At 35.5% G+C, this 17,002-nt stretch overlaps 2 protein-coding genes across 3 annotated transcripts; one reads left to right on the top strand and one right to left on the bottom strand.

The window, feature by feature from the left end:
* The first annotated feature begins 2,421 nt into the window (after positions 1–2,421).
* Positions 2,422–3,427, top strand: LOC120072004 (U11/U12 small nuclear ribonucleoprotein 25 kDa protein-like). The gene is made up of 4 exons (XM_039024430.2): positions 2,422–2,720; positions 2,817–2,919; positions 3,038–3,137; positions 3,416–3,427. Exons 1-4 carry the CDS (start codon positions 2,573–2,575, stop codon positions 3,425–3,427), a joined length of 363 nt encoding a protein of 120 aa, XP_038880358.2. The 5' UTR covers positions 2,422–2,572.
* Positions 3,428–9,673: 6,246 nt separating this feature from the next.
* Positions 9,674–14,307, bottom strand: LOC120071895 (serine/threonine-protein kinase PBL34-like). Of its 2 annotated transcripts, none has more exons than XM_039024308.2 (6): positions 14,031–14,307; positions 11,922–12,241; positions 11,681–11,816; positions 11,270–11,403; positions 11,068–11,191; positions 9,674–10,428 (listed from the first exon to the last, which is right to left on the bottom strand). In XM_039024308.2, exons 1-6 carry the CDS (start codon positions 14,089–14,091, stop codon positions 9,989–9,991), a joined length of 1,215 nt encoding a protein of 404 aa, XP_038880236.2. In that variant the 5' UTR covers positions 14,092–14,307; the 3' UTR covers positions 9,674–9,988. The 2 variants fall into 2 exon arrangements, with proteins under 2 accessions (XP_038880236.2, XP_038880234.2); XM_039024306.2 differs by lacking the exon at positions 14,031–14,307 and adding an exon at positions 12,967–13,971 and having other exon boundaries at positions 9,681–10,428.
* Positions 14,308–17,002: the final 2,695 nt, after the last annotated feature.

Genomic DNA, 17,002 nt, shown 5'->3' with positions numbered 1-17,002 from the left:
TATGTCATTAGATGCATGGTTAGGTTTTAATTGCTTCATTTAATCTTTATAATTTTTACAAGTTAAATGAAATTAGAATTAAAATCTATAATAAAGAGTTGCATGCTAACATAGGTTAAATCGATGTTAAATAGTTTAAAATTGGATTTACATTAGACCTATGTTCATAAAGTTTCTAATAAGATTAGAAAAATGTTTAATCTTTTCAATTAAGTTTAATAGGATTAATTGGATTTGCATAAAAGATTAAATTTATAACAAATTTATCTATAAAGGACCTTTGTCTTAGGATGGTTCTATCTAGACTTGGGTATTTAAGTTGATAAAAACGAAAAACTCCTACATAGGAAGAACCGACTTTGAAGGCGAATTAGATAAATTTGTTATAAGCATGCAATGAGTGATTAGTGTTTATTAAAGTGTTTAATGGACATAAATCAATGTTGTTAAACTATTCAAAGTAAATGTTACAGTGGGCAAAGTTAACAAACCCTTAGTAAAAATTATTAGTTGATTTTTTTCTAAGAAATCAACCTAGGTAAAACACTTAGTAGGAGAAAAATGGGGTATATGATACTTCATTTTTTTCCTTTCACGTTTCTCCCTAAAAGTTCACCATGATATCTATGCTCGGCCTGAGGCACCTTTGCTTGTGTCTCCTACAGGTGGTGTTTGCATAGGTCAATAACAAGGTTAATGGAGAGAGTGTTTATAGTAAGTGGGAGAGAGATGTGTGTCAACACATCCCACGGTTCTCTTCATTAGTTTGTTAGTAAACATTCATGCTCAGTCTCGAGACACCTTTGCTTGTGTCCTCCTACGAATGATGTTTGCATGAATTTTTACTCAAACTCCAAAAATGGATAGGATTGCTTTAATTTTTGTCCCAATCGGTTCTTCCCTACGGTTGGCTCATTGGGTCGGAACTCTAGAATCTAAAATAAGGGGTTACACTTACGAGAAAATATTAAATAAGTTTAACAATTTCTGAACCAAACAATGGTGACTAATAATTATAGGAAAAGAATTATCTTGGTGTAATTATTAGTTGAGAGTATCTCAACTTAGTGAAAAGGTAACTGATTACCCTAAGATGGCTTTTACCTTGTCCCACTGTCTTTATAAAATTAATTTTACAAATTGATTCAATGATTTTTTGCTTATATATTTAGATGTATAATTCTGTAAAGATGAGTAAGAATTTTGAACTTAGTATTACTTAATTATCAATACATTTAAAATTCTATATATGTGAAGGTTAAATTATAAATTTAGTCCCTAAACTTTGAAAATTATTATTAATAAATTCTAATCTTTCAATTTTTGACTCTAGTCCTAAAAATATCTAATAAACCTATAAGCTTCAATTTTATATCTAATAGATCACAAAAATATTTAAAATATTTAAAAATTAACTATTTTATAAGGAAAAAATAGTTTATCTAATTAAACCTTAAATTTTAAATTTGGTAGTTGATAGAGAAATTAATTTTAAAAAGATATCTAATTTTACCTATTAAGTAAAAAGTTAAATTTAACCTCTAATATGAAATTTAATTTTTTAACATTTTAGAATATGTAAAAGAACTATTTGATGCATAATTGATATTTTAAAAATTGAGAATTCATCGACCTACTCAACCTTCTTTAAAGTTTAGAACAAACCTACAAATTTATGGACTAAACTTTTAATTTTATACACATTTGTGCCCCTGACATGTTCTTGATCCACCACTGCTACTTATTATTATATAGAAATTGATAGTAACAGCCTCTATATATATATATAATTGTGTTGCCGCTTAACTTGCATTTATTTTTCTAAATTGCTTATATTTAAATTTTTTTAAGAAACTACTTTTAATCGTAATGAAATTTCATTGATAGAACAATTATAATGGGTTAGAATCGCAAAAGTAATTGAATTGTTTTTTATTATTTTTACTCAAAATTATGAATTTGCCACATTTAATGTTATTGTTACCATTATCGTGATTGCTCACCATAACTGGTAATAGTAACAGTAAGAATAACAGTAAATGCGACTATTCATATTTTTCATACTATAAAAATACACTAATGATACTGGTAACGTAATTTCGAAACACAAACCAAATGATCACACCTCGATCATCAATTAGTTTGCGTTTTTTAATTTACAAATTGGGTAGTGAGTCCCACGTGTCAGTACAACTACGAAAAATATAGTAAACAATGTAATTCATCGAAGCACACTTATTAGATTACCATTAATTTATTACTTTTCAAACGGGTAAATATGACCTTAATTATAATAAAACAAAAATCCTTTGACCACATGGAAGAAGAAAAAATAAAGGAAATAAAAGCAAAGAGTTTATCAGGGTCCTTAATAAACCGTTACCCGCTTTAACAGCTAAACCAACAAACCAACAATTCCTAATGTCCTTTCTGTGAAATCCGTTTCACTCTCTCATTTCTTCCCTTTGTTTCGAAATCCTTACACTTTGTTCTTACAAAATTCATTACTATAATCAATCCTCCATTAGTCTTCTTTCCTTTCTACTACCTGAAAAAATCAATCTCATTCTTCATGTCTCGAATTGAACCCATGGTTCCCGATTCTTGCTGTATCTCCCCTCGCTTTCGCAGCAACAGTTTTCGCCGGTCTTTTCGTTACAAGAAGCTTCCGCCGCAGCTCATCCGCCTCTCCGTCTTAAAATTGGACGGCTCGTCCTTCGGTAACTTGTTCCCCCCTTTTCTATTATTTTTGCCCTCGATCTGATCGCAAATCTGGATGTTCTGCCCATCAATGTGTTTATTTAATTGATTCATAGAGGTGCAAGTTGCAAGGACGGCGACGGTGGCGGCGGTTAGAGACGCGGTGGAGAGTGTTTTCTGTGGAATGTCGATGAATAAAGAAGATGACAAAATTTCATGGTACGTTGTTGGGGATTTGGAATACTGAACTCCGCATATTAATGTATTATATGTTGAATTGGAAACTGAGATTTATAAAACTGCGTTCGATTAATTGTTTCTTTGGTTTCAATTGTAGGCCACATGTGTGGGGTCATTTTTGCTTATGCTATAAACATTTCAAACTCATTGACGACAAATCACGAATCAAACATTTTGGAATTAGGGATGGTGATCAGGTATTCCCTCCAAACATTGTCTAATCACCATTTAGTTCTTAATTTCTGTAATCGCAATAGGATTCCATTAATAGATTAATCGTAATGGATCAAAATCATATAGGATTGTTTTGGATCACATCCACTTAAAATTATAAATGTCACATTTTAGTGTTACCGTTATCGGTAACAATAAATGTGACATATTCATATTTCTTGTATTAATTGTAAGGTAATGATAACATAATTTCGAAACGCAAACGGATTGATTACTATCAGTTTGCATTTTGTTATTACAGATCGGGAAGTAGGTCCCACGTGTAATTACATAATACAAGGTAAACAATAACAAACATAATTCGGCCACTTTTTAGATTACCATTTATTTATCACTTTTCCCCTTGTATAAAACATGAGCTCAAATGGATTTCTTTATCCACTTGTTTCATGTATGAAATAGGGGTGTTTAAAAAACTCGATGACCCGAAAAAATCGATCAACCCAACCCAACCCGTGCGGTTTGGGTTGGGTTCAAATAAATGAAAATTTTATGGGTTGGGTTTGTTCATAGGTCCACCTAATATAACCTAAATTAACCCGAATTTATTATTAACTTTAAAATATATTCTTTTATTATTTATAATACAATTATTTATACTTATATTGATTTTAATTTTATTTAATTCTAATATTTTTAAAATAATTTATTCTTCAACAACTCTTAAAAATAGTTTTTTTACACTTTAGAAAGAAAATTTTCACCGTATAAATTAAAATTGAGTTGTTAATCTTAATTAAATTAGATTTTTACATATTTACGTTTTGGTTTCTTTATAAAACAAAATTTTAAATAAATGATCCGATTAACCCGAATCAACCCAACCCAACCCAAATATTTCATAGTCTGGTTGGGTTGGGTTCATTTTTTAATAAGGGTTATTTTAGTTGAAAAAATTCACAATCCGAACAATTGGATTGGGTCTAAAAAGTTTTTCAACCCAACTCAACCTAACCCATGAACACCTTTATGAAAGATGAAAACTATTAGAGAAAAAGAAGCACAATCTTCATAAAGCAAATAGTTACGAAATGAGACTGATATTTCTCGGTTTCTCTTGTTTGTGACATTGAGTCTTCTGGTATTGTATTTAATCAAGTAATTAACGAGTTGTATGTTCCTTCATGCAGCTGTATTTTGTGAACCGTGTAGCTTAATTTGTGGCAAGAATCTGCGGATTTGAGATGTCTCATAAAAGAGAATAAATAGATACAGAGAAATATAGGTGAGTTGAAGAGTTGAACGGCTTCTGGTATAAAGTGGCCAGAAGGTTTTGGTCTTGAATTATTATTATAAATTGGTCAGATGGGTCTTTTTCTTCTATTTTCTTGATGTAAAATTACAAGTTTTGGTGTATATATATTCAGGATAAAGTTCATTTCATTTGTGCCACTGAACACTGCACTTTCATTTCTTTCAATCCGTAAATATAGTCCATTAGAAGATCAGTCTCTAAGGTACTCAAATTGCTTAAAGAAGAGAAAAACAAAAGGAAGAATGGCGAAAAACATCCCTAGCATTCGTTTATCAACCATTTCGTTTTTTTTTTAATTAGATCTATTTCTATCCCATTTTTACAATGTTTTGCATATTCCTTAAATACAATGGTTGAATTCTTAGCCAATTTCTAAAAACAAAAACAACTTTTTAAAAACTATTATTTTAGTTTTCAAATTTTGGCTTGGTTTTTTAAATTATTGGTAAAAAGTAGATAATAAAGGAAAAAATTTGGAGGTAAAAGTATATCTATAGACATAATTTTCAAAAACAAAAACAAAAAACAAAATGGTTATAAAATGGAGCTTACGTGATCTAAATTCACACTTTTGTTTGTTTTTAATCTCAATGATGAATGCATTGTCTCATCTAACTTATAACTTGGTGGATGTAAGAAACTATTTGGTTTGAAATGGCTTTCGAAGTTATATATATATAGAAAAGGCTCAACAAAGGCATATATGTTTATTTTGAATGATTAAAATTTAAAAGTATTTTTGGAGTGATTTTGAAAATGATAAAAATGATTTTAATAATTTAAGAATTACTTCCAAACATGTCACTAATACAATCTAAAAAGTTGTTTTGTTTTTTAAAATTTGAGTTTGAGGGAATTTCATTTAGGGCATGTTTACCAAATCGTAATGAAAATTGGTATATTCAGAATGAGATTTCATTGATGGATGAATCATAATAGGTTTGAATTGCAAATATAATTGGATTGCTTTTGACCATGTTTACTTAGAATTATGAAATTGTCACATTTTACTATTGTCGTTATCATTATCATTAGCGCTTGATCCTAACGGTAACCGTAAAGGTAATGGTAAAGTTAACAATAAATGTGTGAAAAATTCATAATTTTGATACTGTAACAATATCTGTAACAGTAAAGATAGTAGTCCCACGTAATTTTTAATCACAATGAGATTGAGTATCCTTTATTCTTCAATTAGTTTCCACGATTTGATTACAAATTTCAAGACAGACCCCACATCTCATTAGGATTACGAAAAGCAAGTAAACAACCACAAAAGTAATCAACTAGGACCCACTTTTTACATGGACCACCTTTCAACTGTGCGATAAACATAGCCTTAATTGAAATCATAGAGTTATTTTTCTAGGGTAATTGCATTAATAGCACTTTTAGAGATAATAATTTAGTGTATTGCAACATTTTAAAGAAGTGTAAATATAACAAAATCTATTCCTTATAGAACCTTCTAGTAATATGATCTATCATTGATAAAAGTAAAATCTAACTTTTTCTTTTGTATTATACTATATCTACAAATACTTTAGATCTAATCACTATATTTGTAAATATTCCTTTTATATACATATAACTAGTGCCGTCCAATAGATTATTGAAATGTGCGGGAAAATAATTTAAAAAAATTTGCTCTAATACTATATTTATACCGACACTATACTAAAAAAATAATAAAGTTAGATCTATAAAATTTTGATGATTTAATATTTTATTGCTTAAAGAAAACAAAGCTTCAAAACTTTTAATTTTCAGACATGAATCAGAATCGGCATGACTGACCACCCAACTTCTCCTTTCCTCTTGAAGATTGTGGTAAAGATTTCAATTACATGGTTTCTAAGATCTTTGAAACAATGATTGATGGAATAATTAAAGCTAAGATAAGATTCGTTTATAAATCTATTGTAATGGGCCACATTAAAGAAATAAACATGATTAGAAGCATCTTTGTATAAAGTTAATATTCTTGATTGATGATTGATAAAAGAACGGTGGTAACATACCTGAGAAACGATGCACAAAAAACTGATTGCACATACTAAGAATGGAATTCCTCATAGAAAGGAAAGCTTAATATTTTCCCATAAATGTTTAAGAAAGATACAATGAAAGCGACTGCAAATATGACGACCTTGGAAATGAGAGATCTTGTCTAGCTAAAGTTTTCAATCACTTACAAGGTAATGCAGACCTACAAGGGAAGATCCAATATTTCCTCTCCTATTCTTCCTCTGGTTCTGGCAAATACTTCAATAGAATAGGAAGCTAAATGTCACAATCGCTCTTTCGAAAGCTTCTCTTAGCGATTGTGCGGCACTTGTTCCCGCTCACGAACAAGCCAACCAACTCGAATACGGACTGCCGATGGCACACCGAGTGCCTCTTGCAACCTCCAATCCCATTTTTAGGGAAAATGGTTTTAGAAAAAGGTTTAGAGAAAAGGTTTTCGTAAGAAGATTTGAGAGTGTGTATAAAGAAAGAAAGATTGTAGTAGACTAGAAAGCAATAAGCAACAACAACGGCTTTATAGAGTACTACTCCGGGTATGAAAGATCTGAACAAAAAGCCAACTGGCACCCTTGCATATGCAAAAGGGCGAGTGGTCACTTACAATGAAAATGTAAAGAAAGCAAGCTAACTAAACTAATACAATAGAAATGAGAGATCTTGTCTGGAGCTAAAGTTTTCAATCACTTACAAGGTAATGCAGACCTACAAGGGAAGATCCAATATTTCCTCTCCTATTGACTTCTTCTCTGGTTCATATGGCAAATACTTCAATAGAATAGGAAGCTAAACAGCTAAGCTGAGTCATACCTAACAACTCGTCTGACTGTTTCCGACGCTCTGCCAATTCGGGCGGGGCCATCTGATATGCCTTCCTGGCAGGCGGCTTTGCCCCTGGCAACAACTCAACCTCATGGTCAATCCCCCTTCGTGGGGGTAGGGACTTGGGCAAGCTTTTCGGCATGACGTCCCGATACTCTTCCAAGACAAATAGATCGTCTTGGGGGATCTCCTCTTCAATGGACTCAACCGATTCTACCGGGATGGTCATGAACGTGGGTTCGTCATGGGCCGGGCCCCTCTTCAATTGGAGGGCTGAGATCATTCTCACTCCATTTGGCCACTTGATACTGGCTTGGACTACGGTCGGTGTAGATCCGGTAATGACTAAGCATTTGGCGAGGGGCACTGGTATGACTTTATGTTCAAGTAGGAATTCCATCCCCAGTACCACATCGAAATCATCCATCTTGACAATCACGAAGTCGACGAGGCCCTTCCAGTCTCCTAACTTTATCGGAGTTCTCTTCGCTATCCCCGAAATCGGTAGGGCTGCGGAATTCACAGCTTTCATCTTTCCTGGATCTCTTTCCCAATTCAAGTTCAGGCGGCGAGCTTCCGTTTCCGCCATGAAGTTATGGGTAGCCCCAGAGTCAACCATAGTGGTTTTGGTCGATCTTTGGTTGACCCAAGCGTCCACATACATGAGACCTTTCTCTAGTGGCTCCGTCGCCTTTCCCATATTCTTCTGGAGTGCAGACAGGAATTTCAATGCCCCCATCCTAGGATTCTCAATTTCTGCCGCTGGCTCGGTTACCGTTTCTTCTAGTTCAGCCTCGTCTCCGGAGGTAGAGGCTAATGTGGCTTGAAAAGCATTGAACGCAGTTTGATTTGGACATTCACGCGCCCTGTGTGGCCCTCTACATATGAAACAAGACAGGGGGCGATTGTAATTGTTATGCTGTTGTGGCGGCCCCCGCCAGTTGTTTCCTGATCTCGGTTGGGATGATTTACGGTCCCCTCCTGTGTTCTTGTCTCCTCCCCTAGGCCTGGGAGGGCTGGAACGGCTGTTTCTGTTTTCCTCATTTGAGGAAGTTGATTGCTTCCTCACATCTTGTGAGTCAGTGCTAAGGTCGTATAGTCGTTCAGCTGCCGCATAGGCAGAGGGGAGATTCTGTACTCTCTGTTCATATAGTTTTGCTTTCGCCCACGGTTTCAACCCCTCCACAAAGCAAAAGACCTTGTCTTTTTCGGACATATCTCGTATGTCCAACATGAGTCCTGCAAACTGTTTTACATAGTCCCTGATGTTACCTGTTTGCTTTAGCTCTCGGAGTTTTCGTCGAGCCAAGATCTCAACATTTTCAGGGAAGAACTGCGAACGAAGTTCTTGTTTCAGTCTATCCCAAGTATCAATAGTGCAACGTCCTTCTTGTATGTCTGTAAATCGTGATCTCCACCACAGTTTTGCATCTTCAATTAGATGCATCGTTGCTATTGTGACTTTCGACTCTTCAGTCACTGTGTTCGTCGCCTTGAAGTATTGCTCAAGGTCGAAGATAAAATTTTCCAGGGCTTTCGCTTCTCGCACCCCACAGAAGGGTTTGGTTCTGGGATTTTTATTCGGCTTACTGCCTGCGCCCCCAGGTGGGGCTTGGTTCCCTATCGGATGGTGAGATTCACCCTAGCACTCACATCCGCTATCTCGGCTCTGACGACATCCAGGGCCGATCGAAAGTCTTCAGATAGGTCGGTTACCATCTGAAGTATTGCTTTTTGGGAGCTGTCCAGCTCTTCGACACGCTCCTCTATGTGGGCAACAGAACCCGAGGAGCTATCGCCTCGTTCAAAGTTGTGGACCGTACTGTTTTGGTCTCGAGGGTCTCTACCCTCATCATTAATTCTCTGACGGGTAATCCGTCTAGGCGGCCCACCACCGCATCAATTCCATCGGCTTTCTCGGCAACTTCTTGTAGCCGAGTCTCAAGGAAACGAACATTATCTGGGACCTCTCTCAGGTAGAGCATTTGCTCTTCCATCTCTACCAATCTGTCCACATGGGACTTGTTCAGGTTCTTCGTCGCCGACATGATCACTGATCTTCCTTCTATAAGCCAACCTGGCTCTGATACCAACTGTCACAATCGCTCTTTCGGAAGCTTCTCTTAGCGATTGTGCGGCACTTGTTCCCGCTCACGAACAAGCCAACCAACTCGAATACGGACTGCCGATGGCACACCGAGTGCCTCTTGCAACCTCCAATCCCGTTTTTAGGGAAAATGGTTTTAGAAAACGGGTTTAGAGAAAAGGTTTTCATAAGAAGATTTGAGAGTGTGTATAAAGAAAGAAAGATTGTAGTAGACTAGAAAGCAATAAGCAACAACAACGACTTTATAGAGTACTACTCCGGGTATGAGGAAATGATGGTTAGTCTTATCCCCATATAATGCATTCTGAACAAAAAGCCAACTGGCGCCCTTACATATGCAAAAGGGCGAGTGGTCACTTACAATGAAAATGTAAAGAAAGCAAGCTAACTAAACTAATACAATACAGGACATGAAAATATGCTAGAAGGGGGTTGGATTGGGCATGCGGCCATGGGCAACAGGCACTGGACAAGCATGACCGTTACACTAAACACATGCTTTAGTTTGTAGTATTATCTAAACAAATCCGGTTAACCAATGCAAAGATTTCCGATCTTTGTTTACTTGTCATAATCAGAGAGGGATTTGGATTTGGAGACGGATATCACCTTACATGCTGCTTTCCAGTGTTCAATGGAGAAGCTCTGAAGCTTTGGGTGTAGGTTAGGCCTTCAGGTTTCTTTTTGCGCCTCCCTTGTGAAGATGAACGACAGTGAGACGTTAGGATGGCGAGGTCGTTGAGATCTTGTAGTGGAGTCAGAATCTTCACAACTTCGTCCATGGTTGGACGTAGTTTCGGGTCCCTGCTGAGGCAACTGCAAGCAAGCTGGGAGACCTTCTGCACCCCTTTAATGGAATAGTTGAATTCCAAGCGGGGATCCACTATATGATATAGCTTTCTTTTATCAGCTAAATATGGCCGAGCCCATGAGACGAGGCTCTGTTCACCACTTGGACGTTTCTTGTCCATGGATCTTCTCCCTGTTACAATCTCGAGAAGCACAACACCGAAGCTATAAACATCATTCTTCGATGTCAGATGCCCTGTAATCAAACAAAAAAAAGTTGAAAGTTTTGTCAGATATCGATTATTACTGTCCTGAAAATTGCAAAATACGACATCTTTGGGCCACCACAGATATAAAATTAACAAGGAGAACAAAGAAAAGACAGGCACGAGCTGTGAAATCTATATCTGCTTGTACGTTTTGTTATGTTATGATAGGCATGAGAGATATATCACGCTTTCTAAATGGGATTGAAATGATCGAAAATGTTTTTTGTCTGGTCCTTGAACTTAACTAAGAGCTCATCATTTTTAAGATTTAGATGGCGACATAAGATATATTATCCATTCTTATCTAATCATTTGATAAAACTGCCTATAAAGTTCATCCAGCTACTAAAACTGCCATATCCTTTGGATCTTCGGAACAAAATCAAAGAGTCTGCATACAGAGATCCTGCAGCTATCCTTGCCAATCTAGAGAGGAGAACCTACTAACAACTCCTAAATTAACAGTAAGTTGATAGTTACACTTCCAGCAAGCGATTGACTATGTCATTTCTACATTATTTAAGATGAATTCTCGATTTCGACTACAATTTCTCCACAATGGCTTGCATAAATGATTTAGTATAAAGAGGTTTCATATAGTTAAAACATTTTCTACAGAAATCTACCTGTCATTACATATTCAGGAGCAGCATAGCCATATGTCCCAATTACCCTGGTAGAAACATGTGTTTTGTCTCCTTGAGGCCCTGCTTTTGCAAAACCAAAATCCGAAAGCTTTGCATTGTAATCCTGTAAAATCAATGTCATATGTACAATGAGATAATGAAATGAATTAAAACGCTTTGATCATTGCAATTTGAAGCATACCGAATCAAGCAAGATATTGGATGTCTTAAAATCTCTATAGATAACAGGTACTGGGCCACTATGAAGAAAGGCCAATCCCTTTGCCGCACCGAGGGCAATCCTAATCCTATTGGACCATGGAAGAGGAATAGTTCCTGCAACAGTCATGAAGATAAGCATCTGTGCCCTACAGGTTCTGCAACTAAGACGGTAATTAATTGAAATTTCGAAAGGGTAGTCCCTCTCCAGATTAAGCAACTCAATCTATTGATATTTCGGAGAACAAAAGTATATTAATGGAGTTCTTATTGCTTATACAAATTCAAGTATCACAATGAAATATGTTCATTTGACAAATCAGAAGTTCATAGTGTGGATGTTTGAAAACTAAATGGGAGAACTAGTGAAAAAGAATGAGATAGAGATTCTTACTTCTGAAAAGATGATTCTCAAGACTTCCACGGCTCATAAACTCGTAAACAAGCAAACGTTGATCATCTTCATTACAGTAACCTATAAGCTTAACAAGATTTGGATGGTGAAGTTGTCCGAGAAAGGCAACCTCAGCCTGTAACCGAGGAAATATGTTACGTTAGCAAATTTTTAGCGCTCTCCAACAGGTCCCCTTTATAAGGTAAGTCTTTACGAACCCAAAGCAGAAAGTTTTACTAACCACCCATTCTCTGTGGCCTTGAAGACCATCTAGTTTCAAGCTCTTAACAGCTACCGTAATTCCTGATCCGGGTTTTGCAGGGGCTGTTCCATTCTCTTCAATCCATCCTTTAAAGACAAATCCAAATCCACCTTCCCCAAGAATACTATCAGGTCTAAAGTTTCCAGTTGCTGCCTTGAGCTCATGAAAAGAGAACTGAAGCAGTTTGCTTGTTGTTTTATTGTCGGATTGTGATGGATTGGCATTATCAGAGGCTAGCTCAGCTTCATTCAAGGTACAGAGATCCCTATTGCTAGCATTTAAATACCGTGTTTCAGTAGCTGCAATGACAAAAGGTGAGTATCTTCTTAATAACAATAAGTCTTCCTTCCACAGACTACCAAAAAAAAAAAAAAAGGGAAAAAAAAAGAAAGAAAGAAAGAATTGTTTGAATTGAAGAACTAGATCGAGAAAACTTTGCCATAAATAAATATGAAAAGACAATCAAAGGACACAAACTCTGCAGCCTCATGATTCAGATCTAATACATGTTTATTTCTTCTGCATTAAATTAGTTCTAGCAGGCACTACCAATCTTCTTCAAAGGCAAAACAGATGGGTTGTGGTAGCCACAACAGAGAAGGGATCATAGTGGAATCAGTGGAAATCCATTTTGGGATCTGTAATCTTAGCTACAAATTCTTAATCATCAATGAAGATGCCTTCGTGAAATAGCCACCACTTCAGATTAACAAGCCAAAGAATAAGAAATTTGCAGCTTTTAGTGAGGAACAGGAAGCTGGGGAGATGAATAGTTTACATTCATTTTAAAATATCAGTAAATCAAACCACTTTAATGTGCCATAGAGAGAAAAAGAGATGAAGAAACAAAGTGATGAAAGTGTAAACGAACTAATCGTAAACAGTCCACAGCACAGGTGCAGACTGAACATTAGAAGGCAACCAAGTTTCAAGCCAAAAACTCTAAATTTGGCAGTAGACAACCGGGATAGAATTCATAAATACAAATACAAAACTGAACATAGGAAAAAGAAATGGCTGTTACCAGAATCATAAACTAGGCTAGTTCGAGGAATGGTGTTTGGAGAGTCACTAGAAGCAGAGGATTTGCAAACACCAGAAACAGTACGAGTCAAAACACCCCAACAACCACACCTTTTCTCCATACCCTTCAAGCGGCTTCTAGCTAGTTTTTTCAATTTCAATGGGGTGTGATTACATAGCATAAGGAAAGCAAATGGAAAGCATTATCCACAGGATTATGGGGAAGATAAGACGGAAAGAGGAGGAGAAAAAGGAATGGTAGAAGAGGGAGGAAAGGAAAAGAAAGGAATTTTGTTGAGAAGGGTTGATGCTGCTGTTGGGGATTACAGGCATCATCATCACCATCATCGCAGTGTGTACAAAAAGAACTTTTTTTGCCACCACCTTTTTTGTGGGGAATAGGATCAGTACAAAATTACCAGAAACACTTTGTCTATGGAAGTTTTAGCAATCAAAAGGGAAGCCCATCAATGTCTTTGTAAACAAACAGTTCCATGGGTAATAAATTAGTAATATCCCAATTTCCAAATTACAAAACAAAACATTGAAAATAAGTAAAATATTCCAAAATCCATCCACCCAAATGGGTTTCCTAAGTGAAACCAAACCAAGTTTGATTAATAATCACTATTTGGTCAAAATACAATGGAAAGGCAGTTAGTCAAGAACATATCTAAACGAAATCGTTTGGTATTCTCTTTCACTACATAAGTGCAAGGAAAATGGTGGGGGAAGGATGGATATATTCGAAAATGGGTGGGATGAAGAAGATTGGGAATTTTAGGAAGAAAAGGGGTTTTGTTGAATTGAATTGAGAAGTCATTTCGTAAACTGGATTTTTCTCAAGAGTAGAATACAAAATCTGCTTCTCTCTTTTTCTTCTCACTGTGCGCTGTGATGGTAACTTGACAAAGGGATTGTTGGATTGGGAAAGTAGTTTGCAGTGAAACCCATTTGGATTCAAACAAGATTGTGGGTCCAATTTTCCGATCCCCCATTCCATTAAACAACAAAATATTCAAATACCCATTTATATAACTTAGAAGTGCGCCAAAGAGAATTTACCAGAGAAGCCAAATTTTCCGCCGGACAAATCCTTCGGCTGTGATGCGGCGCCAGGGATCATGCTCCTCCCGTTTTCCCCCTTTTTCTCTTTTGCTTTCCTCTCAATTAATTGGAAAATTTCACAAAATATCCAAAATCCAAAAACTTTTCAATCAATAACCTCTTCCTAAAACCCATAAATTTCACAAAATGCTCCTCCCATTTTCCCTCTTTTCTACTAATGACCTCGTGGCCAGAACAATACCGTCCATGTTGATTTCTGTCGAATTCGACAAACAACGTAAAAAGTTCAAGTACCGACAATGGGAAGTTGGAAGATCGAATGCGATCCTCCAAGAGGGCAAGTCTCTGGATTGTAGAATAATTTGTGCTAAATTTATAGAATATTGTGTAATTGGGGTTGATACAGCTGACTTAACATTAATGAATATGAGATTGTATAGTAAACAATATGTTGCCCAGTTGTGGGTGTTTGGGTTGATGCCCTAAATCTCGTAGGGTCCTATAGTTTGTGAACATGGTTGAACAAACTCATTATATATTTAATAAAATATTTTATATTTTATTCTTTATCTATAAAATATATGATATTTTAGTTGCATTAACCACAAACCAATAAACTAACTTCCAAGGTTATCTTTGTAATTAAACTATGTAGAGACATACGGATGGATCATGTTTAATTGATAACCTAAATGGTCTGTAGTAGATTAATTGATAACCTAAATGGTCTGTAGTAGATGGATAAGGCTCCATACCTTATCCTGGTAACACTACAAGTATGGCCCACTTTGTAGGTGTTACAATTATTGTAAAGTGCTACAAATGATCATTTATAGACATGCGAGTTGAGATATTCTATACAAAAGAGTTTGTATAAGACCGGACCACGAAATGTTTAGTCTCATTATATAATGTCGTTCATAATAGAGACTTACATTTTATTAGGATGACCAAAGGTAACATGACCTGAATCCTAAGTGAGTTGTGAACTTCTGCCTATGAGGGCGGTCCTTTGATTTGTATGGGTGAGAGTGGCCAGATCGCCGACTCAATAAGCCTACTATTTTGATCCGATTGGGGAGCTGAGAACATAGCTATACAAGATGAAATTCACTCCTTTCCGAGGCAGGGGTAAGTAGATAAATTGCTCCCTTAAAACTAATTCCGGGTCTTGAACTCTCTGGCCTGAGAGGGGTTTAGTCAGGGTAAGATGGTAATTTGACCTAGCTATACTTACAAGTAATTTGTGAAGAGTCATCGTATTGTTGATTGGTTATATCCCATGGACACAGAAAATAATTGTAGTGTGAATAGTGCAGCTTTCGGTCTTTAGTGGAGTGCCCGACAGTTAACGGATGGTCAATAATATAATTAAAAAGTCTAATTAATTATTCAATTACCGTTTGAGTTTCAAGCTATAGACTAGGTCCCTTTGGTAGTTTAATAGGATTTAGTTGAGAATCAGTTTTTGGATTAATTTGAATTGTTCAAATTAATAGAGAGATTTAATTATATGTGACATAATTAAGTTGTTTCAATTATATGTGATATAATTGTCATAATGCATTTTGATACATTATAGTTTAATAAGAGGAAATAAATATTTGAATGAGATTCAAATATAGTTTCTATGAATTGGATTCATAGTTGTTATATTTAATATAAATATGATTTATATTAAATGTCATATAAAAGAGAAAAGAAACTATAGTTTATATTGTATGTTATATTTGATATAACATTAACATAATTTTTAATATGTTATATATATATCCATCATATATTGTGAAGTATAGTTAGTGTTAACACTATTCTATATTTGATCATCTACATTATTTTTTAATAATACCCTGAGGAATGGGTTCAAGGTTACAACTTCATTCCCATCATTTTCTCTTCCATATATTACTGATTGTTTACTGCAAAACAATAAATTGCTCAAGGTTCTCTCCCATTAGAAATCCTTCAGTCAAATAAATATTTATGGTAATATTTTTGTGATAAATTTGTGCTAAATTTGTAGAATATAATTGGTGTTGTACATTTAATTAAGGAAATAAATGACTAAGCAAATAAATAACTAAGTAATCGCCCAAAACTAAGTAAAAGATCATTTAAGATTATGTGCAAGATCGTTTAAAATATGTAAACGATTGTCTAGAAAATCTAAACGATCGTTTATAAAATTCTAACCGATCATTTAGAAAATCTATACGATCATTTAATACTATCTAAACGATCGTGCATAATTAGTTAAGCGATCATGCATAATTAACTGAGCGATCGCCCAAAAAAAAAATACCGTTCAGTCAAAATTTTTAGTGGAATGTTGGTGTTGTATACGAATGCACCACATTAAATGAAGGGCTGAAGAAATCGTTGAAGCAAGAAGAACATTAATGTGGTCGCGATTTGAGGAGTTTTAAAAATTGGGGGTAATATTTGGTATTTCGCATGGGTAAAAGTTCAGTGGTAGAAAAATTTTTAGGAAGAGGTCATTGATAGAAAAGTTTTTAGGATTTCGGGTCATTTTGTAAAATTTTCCCAATTAATTTGGTAAGAAACTAGATTGGCGAGTGAATTTAGTTCAATAGTAATAGATATGACTTTCTACTCTTTATAGTTAACAATAACCTTTGTGTATCAAAAAGAAATCTATATGAAGACGTACCCTCACTCTTCCTCTTAGGCAAAAACACATCGTACCTGGATTTGTAAGCTTAAGTGCCTTGCCATATGCCCTAACAATAGCATATGATCCTTCTGATGACCCTCGTGCGAACACCAATTCGTACTCTCTAGCACGATAAGCCCGCCCGTAACTTATGTTCACTCCATAATCTCGCCGGACGTCCTCAATTATATCCCTTAGGCGGTATGTTCGACCAACTTGTTTGTATTTGGACTTGATTAAGTGTCCAATAACCCAACTTTTTTCTTGTTGATGATTATCAATTCTCATTTCAAGA

This window comes from Benincasa hispida, chromosome 2 (assembly GCF_027475165.1).
Source record: "Benincasa hispida cultivar pf3 chromosome 2, pf3_genome.v1.1, whole genome shotgun sequence".
In the NCBI taxonomy this organism is placed as follows: Eukaryota; Viridiplantae; Streptophyta; class Magnoliopsida; order Cucurbitales; family Cucurbitaceae; genus Benincasa; species Benincasa hispida.
The sequence above is the reverse complement of the archived record's forward strand: the minus strand, read 5'-3'. Positions and strand labels throughout refer to the sequence as shown.

Excerpts from the sequence above, each read along its gene's own strand:
- LOC120072004 (XM_039024430.2), top strand. The coding sequence starts at position 2,573 with ATGTCTCGAATTGAACCCATGGTTCCCGATTCTTGCTGTATCTCCCCT. Across the intron at positions 2,721-2,816 it reads ATTGGACGGCTCGTCCTTCG|AGGTGCAAGTTGCAAGGACG; the intron begins GTAACTTGTTCC and ends ATTGATTCATAG. Across the intron at positions 2,920-3,037 it reads GAAGATGACAAAATTTCATG|GCCACATGTGTGGGGTCATT; the intron begins GTACGTTGTTGG and ends TTTCAATTGTAG.
- LOC120071895 (XM_039024306.2), bottom strand. The coding sequence starts at position 13,147 with ATGCTATGTAATCACACCCCATTGAAATTGAAAAAACTAGCTAGAAGC. Across the intron at positions 11,817-11,921 it reads AAGGCCACAGAGAATGGGTG|GCTGAGGTTGCCTTTCTCGG; the intron begins GTTAGTAAAACT and ends CCTCGGTTACAG. Across the intron at positions 11,192-11,269 it reads CCAATATCTTGCTTGATTCG|GATTACAATGCAAAGCTTTC; the intron begins GTATGCTTCAAA and ends TTGATTTTACAG.